Genomic DNA, 11501 nt, shown 5'->3' with positions numbered 1-11501 from the left:
AATCAGGTATAGAAAAAGGATAGATGTTTTTGTATACACTTTTCCCAACTTAGTTCAGATAAAAGAAAACTAGGTTAATTTTTAGCAATTCAGGGTGCAAAAAACATCTGAAAAGGCATCAAAGATTGCACAGCACAGGAGTGCTAGTCTGCTACTCTCGTTTCTATTAATAAATGTGTGACTTCTTGTTGAGATATTCAGGTTCTCAACTAAACTCTTCCTATCCATGTTAGGGACAATACTGTGTCTAAAATGTCTTCAACAAACCCCAATCTGGGTCAAAATAATTCACCCAATCTGCTCAAAATCCACACTTTATTTGCGAGTGGTTTAGGAAAAAAGTTAAACATCTTTTTGAATGTGTATTATTTTTGAAATTGGCAATAATTAAACGTTCACTAAAACAATAAATGCCATGTAAAAGTTATGCGTGAATACCAAGTTTGTATGTGGTTTGTGTTAGGACGGTGATTTACCAAGTTAGAAGAATTAATATACAACACATTTGCTCTTCAATTGTTTACATTTTTTCAATGATCACTTCTTCCACATTCCGAGGAAATCACAATGTCTTATCGCCGCTGAGGGCTTCATATGTTGAACTCCTTAGCGGGCAACCTGGTCTCAGGAGGAGGTGTCAGTTGTCCACTTGAAATCATAATGAGCCTATACAGACCCTGTTTAAAAAAGAAAAAAATATATTTTGAATATTCTTTGGCCAAGACAACATTAAACACGTTGATTCTGATCTGAATCATTCATCCAACTTAGCCTATCGGGAAGTGTATAGGTCCAGTCAGTAATTATCGAAAAACATGTCCGGGACGACACGCCAGCGTAGTGAATTGAAGTCCTCTCAAAACCTCCCTCAAGGAAGGAATGTATGCAGGCTTGTCAATTAAAAAAGGTGTGTGCTCCTTCATGTTTCCAGGAAGTGTTTGGGTTTTATTTTTTGTAGCGAGGGGTTAGTTGCACAAATTGCATTCTTCTGTTAGGTGTGACTTCTGTGAACTGCTCCTCAGTGAGGAGCTGTGAGCAGTAACATAGCTGTTAAGATAGCTCAATAAAGTGAACACCATGATTAAAACCATAAAAAGAAAAATCTCCAATGTACTCTTGGCCTTCATTTTGAAAAGTTCTGATGTGTATTGACTTACACAGACATACTTAAGGAATTTCATCTCCATACAAATCTAAGAGTGGAGGCGACTGGCAAGATAGGACATACTCAGTAATCACAGCACACTCAAAACGGGAAGACATTGTCATGGATATTCCCCGCTTCACAGTACCAATTACTACTTTCCTGCTCGCTATGGCATCCAGTTTTGACACTGATACTGTTTTTTTGTTTTTTTTTAAAATAAATACACACTGCCCGGTCTCTATCTTGAGCACTTACTGTACGTTATGTTGAGCAGCAAGCTGGGCATTTCTCTCCATTAATTTGAAATTAACCCCTCAGTTTTCCCAAAATAACACAATTGGGCAGTTTTGTTGTTCAGTTTTTGTTGGAGAACAGCAAGTTGTAAAATGTACACTAAGCAGTTAGATATATGTATTCAATAGTTTAGTGAAGGTTAAATTAAGTTCACTTGCAAAGGTTATAGTGCATTTTTATGTTGATTGTAAAATTTCACGAAAAGCCCAAATATCCCCAAATTTTTGTGTGTAATTCATGAGAAATATTATAATTATTGCAGTCCCTGGGACTGCAGGTCTAACATAAGCCGCACCCACAACATCATTTTGTCAAGTGAAAAAGGTTGTGAAATTGTCACACACTTAAACACAGTAAAGTAGTCGAAGATTTTAAATCTTGAAAAGGTTTCATGTAGTGCCTCACCTAACCTGAAAAGTGATTCTTGATGAGTGATCATCAAACTGTCAAACCCTTGGCAAGAGAAAATAGACACCTCGAGTAACTTGCATGTCAAGTTTGTGGCTCACACCTGGTTGAAATACTCACTTTGACAAAAACAAACTCATGGAACGATGCAACTTCCTGTTTACATATATGGAGTTCTCAATGTGTCAGTGCAGAACATGTTAAATCAACGGCCGTCCATCCATTTCACACCGACTCCTCATTACGGTCACGAGTGAACTGGGTTGGTCCTGTTCCACCTGATTGACTTACATTATTTTTGTTTTATTTAAGCTTAGGAAGGAGTTGTTCCTATTCTGTCAAAAACTATTGCTGTCTTCAACAAACACCACCTTCAATACCTCTGACACCACAGAAATTGTATCAATATACAAAATAAACAGTTGAGGGCTCAACATTGATGCTGATTCTGTCCATACAGAAACATAACAACCGGCTCATTCTTCTCTAAATATATATTACATTCCGATTTTGCTGATGACATGATTGACATGAGATGATTATTGACACCATTATTCAATCTATGGTGGACCCTTCATTGAGAGACTGCGATTGTGCTATTTTGCCTGTAGATGGCAATGTTTTCCACAATTTTGCATGGGTAAAGACTTTCTCACAAGTATATGAATACGTAAAAATCTGGGCGGTGGTTTAAAAGTTTCACCACCGTTTGACCCCCCCCCCCCCTAGATTACATTCGCTAAATTTCTCACCAGCACATACCACCACCCCAGAAATAAGACCCAAACATTTGTGAAAATATGATTGACAAAAAAATGGAATAAGAAATTAAGAAGTTTGTTAGTTTAGTTAGTTATTCATTCATCCATGATCCGCACTGCTTGTCCTCATGGAGGTCGCGGGCGTGCTGGTGAAGTCATCGGGCAGTAGGCGGGCGAGGGACACCCTGAACTGGTTGCCACCAATCGCAGGGCACACAGAGACGAACAACCATCCGCACTCACACCTATGGACAATTTAGAGTGCTCAATCGGCCTACCAACCATGTTTTGGGGATGTGGGAGGAGACCGTAGTGCCGTAAATTGTAGTAGAAAGTACTTAAATTTAGGGAAGGATTAGAAATTCAGATGGGTGGATGGACGGACGGAAGGATGGAGCTGAACTATTGTGACTTGAAATCTACGACAGACATTGAACGCATCGTGAGCTGAAGCTGAGACGGCTTGGTCAAGTTTACTCAATACCGAAATATACGAATGTATTGAGAAAATAAAATTGCTCAAACTATGTCTAACAAAAGAGGAAAAATAGATTATAATCAATTGAATTGGCATTCAAGTATGTTCCCAATTTCTTTAAAATCGCGTTAAATAAAAGATTTTTTTATTTTGAAGGCGTATTACAGTCGCCATAAAAAATTACACTTGACATTGTTAGCCGCCACGTCCAAAAGTCAAGCGCGCGGATAGGAGTCTGTGACACATTACAAAATGTTTGCCTGCAATAAGCGTTGCCTCACATTCATACCATTGCCTTGAACGCTGACTCGACAATTCCACTGGCACTTAATATCCGCACCTTTGAGCCCCACAAGCAAGACGCTCGCTAACGTCAACGTGCAACTTCCTGCTTGGATTGTCTGTCCTTTGTGTTGTGCTGTTGGGCCGTCGGCTGAACAATAACGGAGAGGTTGGTGTGCGTGGTAAGGTTTTGTTCTCTCCCTTCTTGTTTAATAACGTGCATTTGTCTCTTTATACGGTTCGTTGTTTTCGGTGCACTCTGAACTCACAGGCTTGCAATCGATGTTTGACTGCAGTATTTATGTTGTTGCAATGAATGAGCAGAGTTGATGAACAGTAGACAGATGGTATAAGATGTACTATGAGGTATATGTTGAGATGTGATGTGGCTGTCGTAATGTAATGCCATACTGAAGCGCTGTGGGTTGTTCTTGCTCCCTTTATCGTGTTAAGTGCGTCACGATATACGATCAATATACACCCATAAAAATAATAATAAATATGTCCATTCATCTGTCAGTTTTCCGAACCGCATTAGTCTCACGAGTCGCGGCATTGGTTGAGCCTATCCAGCTGACTTCGGGCAGTAGGCGGGGGCCACCCTGAGCTGGTTGCCGGCCAATCCCAGGGCAGATGCGGTATCCCATTGGGGATACAGTTACACTACCCTTCAGTCATTGACGTGCACTACTTAATTTTGACATGAACCTGGAGCAAAAGCCAACTGAATCCTCTTTCAGTCTGAGATTCTTTCTCTGTATAATCAGTTAAATCTGTGAACTCGTAGAAACCCCAATTGTAACCTACCTGGCCACATCCAACTCTATTCAACAGCCTTGGGGGTAATGTACTACAAACGTAATGCATTACAATATTTTTACTTTTACTCTACAAGGTGCCAACTATTCAATCCAAACTTTCTTCTATACTGTAAAAAGCCATAATCAACTATCACCTTCAAAGCCAAGCCAAGACACAGCAGGCGTTTCACCGTCTTCTCTGTTCTGTGGTGCAGGTGCTGCAGGCATCGAGGCCAGAATGTCTTCAATGCAAGATGAAGCAAAGAACATTACGTGACTGATCAGAAGATGCCTTAGTTATACAGTCATTATTTCAGAACATTCATTTCCCGGTTCCCAGCCTCTCCCTTCCTGAGGGGGCCTGGGCAACAGGGGCGATGCTGGGCACCAGGCAGAAAAGCAGCAGGCAATCACTGTGGCGCTTTCTGTTCCCGCTTCACATTCGTCAGGAGCGAGTGGTGTTGGCCCGCAGTGAGAGCCTACCCAGTGACCAGGTGCTGAAGGTCATCGTCACGGAGACCACGGTGATCAAGGCCGGCTCGGGAGGCTTTAATCGTCGCTCACTCACCTACCTGGCCCTCTGGTACTTCTTCAGCTTCTGCAACCTCTTCCTCAACAAATACATCCTCTCCCTGCTGGAGGGGCAGCCGAGCATGCTGGGTAAGGGTGGCTCACATCCTGTGGAACCTCCAAGTTCGAATGCAATCCATTCTAGAAAACGAGTCTACTGCATGCTTGTAATTCGCCACCATGGATCTTTTTAAAAAAAATGTTTTTCATGTAAAGTACTTGCTAGTGGAATATCTTTTTTTTTTTTTCCTCCAAATATTTTTGGTGGGTAACAAGAAAAACAGGTAATATTTTTCTTCTTCTTCAATGCATTTATAATGGGCATCAATTAGGCGTGGATTTTTCCCTATTCTCCTGCAGGCACAAGATAGATGGCACAAGATTGTGTAAAAACTACTTTTGTGGAAATGAAGCTTATCAACTCATTTCAGCGTAGTTTCTTGGCATCGGGATACCACAAAGCAATACCTTTATTGCTTTGACCCAAGAGATGTTATAAAATAAATGCCATTTGAGAAATGAAAAATAATGTAATTGGAATTCCCCCTTACCCTTCTCTGTATTGTAATTATATTTTCAGGGTTCTCTTGAGTTCTGTGTTAAACACTCGCATTAAATTAATTTTTCTTCTAACAATGTAAAACGTTTTACACATAGATGTTTGTCTTATAGTCTTAAGCTAAAAAAAAAAGTCAGTTTATCTACTTCACTTTGACTTGTATTCTTTTAAGCATTCACTATGACTGTTAAGAAATTGAAGCCTTTGGGATGTGAAAATTTTATTCTGCTACATTACATTTGAATTTAATGATGTTCAGACCTATCTATCTGTCTTTCACTGTTTCCCCATGGCTCTTTCCTTTTTGTGGCCAGGTGCGGTTCAAATGCTCTCCACCACCATCATTGGCTTCCTGAAGATGTTTGTGCCCTGCTGCCTGTACCAACACAAGGCCAGGAATGAATACCCTCCTAACTTCATCATGATCATGCTCTTCGTTGGATTGATGAGGTGACTTCATGAAGCAAAACCATGTCGAGAGGACGGCGTTCCTCCAATTGCAAAATCTTTGTTCTAAAGTTCAAGAGAAAGCTTGGTCTCATTTTAATTAATTAAAAGATGAAAAGCCTTGTGCAGTGTTTCCCAATTTATACACACAGAGCCAATCGGCTATTTTACGTTTGAAAAATCCTGTGCTATGCGACCAAATAAAAATGTCAACAACAACAAAAATTAATACTCATGTAATGATGATGTCATTTCACTGTACCAGCAATTGGGCAAGACCCGTTTATCTGAGCACAGAGGTGATAAACAGGTTCTTGCAAGAAGCCATGACTCATTCTATTATCTGAATGGCAATTGACAGATGCAAAGGTCGATTGTGGTTTCTGCAATCTTGTGGCAGCAGAGAGAAGCTTAATAACAAGCTTAAGAAAACCACCTTAAGCAGCGATGCTGATAATTATGGAAGGTAGAGTAGACGAACAATTACTCACAGTCACGTGTGGCAATCTGTTACGGAAGAGGATTAGGGCCAGTGAAGGAGAACAAAAAGGGGGGTGACAGGATTCTGACTTTAAAGTGAGAATTCCCACTTTAAAGTCAGAATTCTGACACAAACACAACAAATTAAAAACGTATAATTTCACTTGGTTTTACTGTTTACCTGAATTTGTAAGTGTCACCACTGAGTAGTTTCAACTTCAGCTTCAACTTGCTCGGCTTCTCCGCCGCACTCTCCACCAACATAATGGACTGGTATGGTAACACTGCTGTCGAGCCAGCACTGATTTTAAGTCAGTGAGAATTCTCACTTTGAAGTAAAAATTCTGAGAAAAAAGTCAGAATCCTGTCACCCCACTTTTTTTCTTCTTCACTGGCCCTAATCCTCTTCCGTAGGGTGTGGTATGTCCACAATGTGGGGCATCTGCTGCAATAGATCACCTGTTGCTGGGGCATTGTCCACTTGAACAAATAAATGGCTCGCATCAATTATCCATGGTTCTGCAACTACGTCTTGATTCAATCAGCCTTTCCACTGCTGGTCTGTACTTGAGGAGCACATAAAGTCTTGGTATCAATTTGGATTGAATCATTTTACACTGGGAACGAATATTCACGAGTGATCCAATTGTCTACAGTGAAATCTTTGTAGTGGCTGGCCTGAGTTAGCAGAAGCCAAAGATAGGTAAAAGTTGTGGAGGGAATATCATAGAAGATGCTTAATGTCACTCATTCAGCCTCGTCTTTAGAGTCTTTGTGCCTGTTTTACAGGTTCACTACTGTGGTCTTGGGCTTGGTCAGCCTGAAGAATGTGGCTGTGTCTTTTGCAGAGACAGTGAAAAGCTCTGCACCCATTTTTACTGTCATCATGTCCAGGTTGATTCTTGGAGAGTACACAGGTGGGTCATTTACGTATGCTGGATCAATAAGAGTTCCATGCCCCACTGAATTTTTCTTTAAAAATCTATTTATTTCACTGAATACGACAGGCTTGTGGGTGAACCTCTCCCTGTTTCCCGTCATGGCGGGACTGGCGCTTTGCACGGCCACAGAACTCAGCTTCAACTTGCTCGGCTTCTCCGCCGCACTCTCCACCAACATCATGGACTGGTATGGTAACAATGCTGTCGATCCACCATGCCTTGCCAATATCGCTCAACCCTTTTCCTCCCATCTCAGTTTACAGAATGTCTTCTCCAAGAAACTACTCAGTGGGGACACTTACAAATTCAGGTAAACAGCAAAACCAAGTGAAATTGAATGGTTTTCATTTTTGTTTTTTTGTTTTTGTGATGTGTTAGCCCTCCAGAATTGCAATTTTACACCAGTGCGGCAGCAATCATCATGCTCATCCCGGCCTGGATTTTCCTCTTGGTAGGTCAACTTGTGAATTGGTCGTAAACTGATATGATAAACAGGTAGTTTAGTCGAGTGGTCGGCAAAGTCTTTAGGGTAAAAAAAACAATAAATATGTATGCCATCCTCATTTCCTAAGAAGAAATTTGTCTGACACTTGTCTCTGTTTTCAGGAAACTCCAGTAACTGAGAGGAGTGGACAAACCTTCACCTTCAGTCGGGACATCATCATGTTGTTGCTCTTCAATGGCGGCATGTTTCACCTGCAGAGTGTCACTGCCTACGCTCTTATGGGACGCATTTCTCCGGTTACTTTCAGGTACAATGCGTTCTCATTCCTTCTACTCACGTCATGCCCTGGGATCATGTAATTTTACCCTCCCGCCTTCTCAAATTTACTACTCTTGAACACTTTTGTAGGAACAAATCTACACACAAACTGCTTTGAAGGGAAAGGCAGCTCCAAACATTTCTTAATATCTTGTATGTGCCCTCTCTAGCCTAAACACAGCATTCTGTTCATTATTGCGTTTGTTGAATACGAATTAAGCAGCAAAATTCAGATTTTTTACACATCTCATGGGTGGCCATTTTGCCACTTACTGTCAACTGAAAATGACATTACAATTGCCAGGTATCATCCACAACCAGTCAAGACTCATCTTTCAGAAAATTGGTGAATTTGTTGTTGTTTGACCTGACAACTGTGATGTCATTTTTTGTCGACAGCAAGTACCAAAATGGCTACAGCAAGCAACAGATAAACCAGGTTGTTTTGCCTGTTTCATTCACAAAAACATTAATCAGAACATTGTATTTCAACTGCCTTGGGAAAGAAAGAAAATTACCAAGAAATTTTGGGGGTTGACTTCCCTTTAAAGTTTTCAAACAATATTTTTTTTCCGCATTTTTGTACCCCAGCCAAGGTCACTTGTTTTGACATTCTTGGCCACCGCATGAAAAGCTAGTATTTGCAAATTTGGCCATTAGAATTTGTCGTACCATCTGAGGAGCAAGTGTTCCACTGTGCTCACGAATCCCTCATGTCTTCCCTTCTTCAGCGTTGCAAGCACCGTGAAGCACGCCGTGTCTGTGTGGCTGAGCGTCATCGTGTTCAGCAATCAGATCACCATGCTCAGCGCCACCGGCACTGCCCTCGTGTTTGTGGGGGTTTTCCTATACAACAAAGCCAGGCAGGCCCAGCGGCACCACTTGCAGGCCATGGCTGCTCAGCAGAATCACAAACTACCACCACAGAATCAGAACATCCAACAAAGACCACAGCCCCACTAAAGTCTTCACATATGAACACTTGCTCAATCATGGCTTAAAATCATAGGCTGGATGCTTTTGTTGCCAAACACACACATTCCAGTAATGGAGGACAATAATACGAATAATAATTTTCAGGTGTGTTCAAGTTAAGAAAGAAACTCTTGTTTGAAAGGTCATCATCATCATAGCTTGTCACGCCAAACAGTCAACCATTCTAGGGTGTTCTGAGGATATGCTCGATGGTCTGGGCGCCCTCTCCACACTCACACGACTGAGGTATTCATGTTATCAGTGGGCCGAGGGTTTGTCCTTTTACCACCCACAAGATCGCAGTTGGTTGGACTGTTTTGGCGTGTAATGTTAGGATCGGTCTCCTTACGGATTAACAGGGTCACGACGAGAACGTTCCTAACTTTTGAAAGGTAAAAGAAAGAATGTACTACTCCTGTGGAACATTTATTGGCGGGTAGCAACACTCAAGCCTTTGACAAAATGAGAAGCTCAGGGTGTAAGTAAGCTTGTAAGCTTTTTTTTTTTTTTGTCTTGCATCTCGTTTCCGGACTGTGCTCGCAAATCTCATCTGTTCAAGCGGCTGTAAATGTACGGCGGATCTTTGACAGGAGCACATAAGATTAACAACACTGTGCGATCAGGCTCTGAAGGATTCTCTGGCCAAACGATTCTCTTGACGCATTTTTAAGCTGCGTCTTAAAAATATGATGGACAAATTACTGCATTCCGGGAATGCTCGTCCTCAGTCGTGATCAAACTCATTCCCAGTGCATGCTGTGATTAAAACATCTCAGAGACATAAAACAGCTTAAAGATGCTAAATGAGTCAATGTATTTACATAGCTTCCCCAGTTTTTAAAAAGCTATGATAAAAGCACACGTGCGAGTCTTTGACTACGGCCAAAATCTTCCCACAAGACATTTTACTTTTGTCTCATGCATCAAAATACACAATATTTTAGCAAAGGTTGCTGAAAACCAGGTCGTTGAACTTGCTAAGATTTACTAGTTGACAATTCTTCTTTATTAAACTTGTCTCGAATGAAGGAAGGCAGCTCTCAATTTGCAGCTGTAACAGCCTCCACTTTTCTGAGCAAATGTTGCAAAAAGATGTGAGAATGTCTGTCAGAATTGTTCTTTTTTTATCTGTGATATTAAATTTCACAGAATTTCACCATTTCTGAATTTTTTCATCCCAAAGTTGTTGGATAGCAAATCTGCCTGCCCCCGCCTCTCGCTCAAAGTTAAAGCTAGCCTGTAATCACAGTGATAAGCTCGACAGAAACTAAATGGTTGCTTCCCCAAAGCGTACATACTACCTGTATTTGTGTACCAAATTCACCCCTACAAAACCATTTATAAACTTCATTACTCGAGTCACATTGGACCAGAAAATGGCTTTCTTTAAGCTGTTCTCACTCAGTTGAAACCATGCAAGTGTGCAAAAGGTCAACTCCTTGCTAATACTTATAATACTTGCTATAATAGCTAATAGTTAAAGTCCCGAGTGCATGTAAATTGAGGTAAGGTGACTGAAAGCGGTTAAGAATGAGCACATGTCAGAGAGCCATCAAGCGGGAAAGATACATGTACATCTGATGGCTTGGTTTTTCCCTTTCAGAAATGCGTCATCATCACATTGGCCTCTATTTAAAGCATTACCAAGATTGACTCTCGCAATTGGCTCTTCTCATTCTTTGAGTGCTGCCCCAAAAATGTAATGTCTGAGAGGTAATTGTTTGTTTTACGTATATTTCAGTGTTGCAGTGCCTCAGCAAGCAGAATTTCTTTTTTTACTGCTTGTATTTGTTTTTAAGACTACACATTTGTCTGTTTCAATTAAATTCCTTCTCAGGTGTCCCTCCTACCCCGACCCAAATAAGCCTGGAACAATTTTAGTCATAAATGGTGCTTGGAAGCAAATGCTCCAAATGTGGTGTTTTCGTGTCAATTGTTAAAGCTTCAGAAATGGCAATTGTTGCATGTGTTTATCTGAATGTGTGGAAATCAGGCAGGGAGGAGGCGTAGGACTCCGGGCCAAAAAGTGTGTTTAAGGTGCAGATCAGTTGGCACGTTAGTGTAGTCTGTCTTAAAAAAAAAAAAAAAAGTCAGGTAACACTTTTTACTTTATGGTGCATCAAGTTTATCTAAATGCTTTTGATCTATATGGGCATGTGAATGCTAATGCCTCATTTGACAATGTAGGCCTTTAAACCTTGCCTATTTATCAAAAATTGTCAACAAAATTGTCAACTCCTTTACTTAAATCACATGGCTTGTTTGGGAAAATGTGTGCAAAGTTTTAGTCTGCCTCTTGGAGGCTGCAGGTGTGCTTAATATTTAGTTGGCATACGTCTTATTGTCTCCGACGTGGCCACTTGTCGTAATCCATTCAAGGGCTAAATGACAGCATTGTTAATCCTTCGCACACCAGACTACCATAACACGGTACTCACCACAGAGGGTTAAAGTGAGCCCAACATTGGCACTTATATAATAGGATTGTATTAAAAAATGACACCCCCTCCCCCGGGAAAAACTTATAAGTGATTTAATGGTGTTTTGGAACAGAGTGGCGGTGGACTGATGCCCACATTTTGGATGGAGTCTGCTT

The 11501-nt window shown here is 41.0% G+C and overlaps 1 protein-coding gene across 1 annotated transcript; it reads left to right on the top strand.

The window, feature by feature from the left end:
* The first annotated feature begins 2986 nt into the window (after window positions 1-2986).
* LOC147061959 (solute carrier family 35 member E2A) lies at window positions 2987-10808 on the top strand. Its single transcript, XM_085925434.1, has 9 exons — window positions 2987-3552; window positions 4386-4830; window positions 5614-5749; window positions 7016-7143; window positions 7234-7354; window positions 7424-7477; window positions 7546-7618; window positions 7774-7919; window positions 8662-10808. The coding sequence occupies exons 2-9, from the start codon at window positions 4548-4550 to the stop codon at window positions 8891-8893; spliced, it is 1173 nt and encodes a 390-aa protein (XP_085781560.1). The 5' UTR covers window positions 2987-3552; window positions 4386-4547; the 3' UTR covers window positions 8894-10808.
* The last annotated feature ends 693 nt before the right edge of the window (window positions 10809-11501 follow it).

This window comes from Syngnathus leptorhynchus, chromosome 1, assembly GCF_054491065.1.
Source record: "Syngnathus leptorhynchus isolate UIUO chromosome 1, UIUO_Slep, whole genome shotgun sequence".
NCBI classification, from domain to species: Eukaryota; Metazoa; Chordata; class Actinopteri; order Syngnathiformes; family Syngnathidae; genus Syngnathus; species Syngnathus leptorhynchus.
The sequence above is the reverse complement of the archived record's forward strand: the minus strand, read 5'-3'. Positions and strand labels throughout refer to the sequence as shown.

Coding starts and splice junctions, on each gene's coding strand:
- LOC147061959 (XM_085925434.1), top strand. CDS start 4,548: ATGCTGGGCACCAGGCAGAAAAGCAGCAGGCAATCACTGTGGCGCTTT. Junction 4,831..5,613: donor GGGGCAGCCGAGCATGCTGG/GTAAGGGTGGCT, acceptor TTTTGTGGCCAG/GTGCGGTTCAAATGCTCTCC. Junction 7,355..7,423: donor TCCACCAACATCATGGACTG/GTATGGTAACAA, acceptor CTCCCATCTCAG/TTTACAGAATGTCTTCTCCA.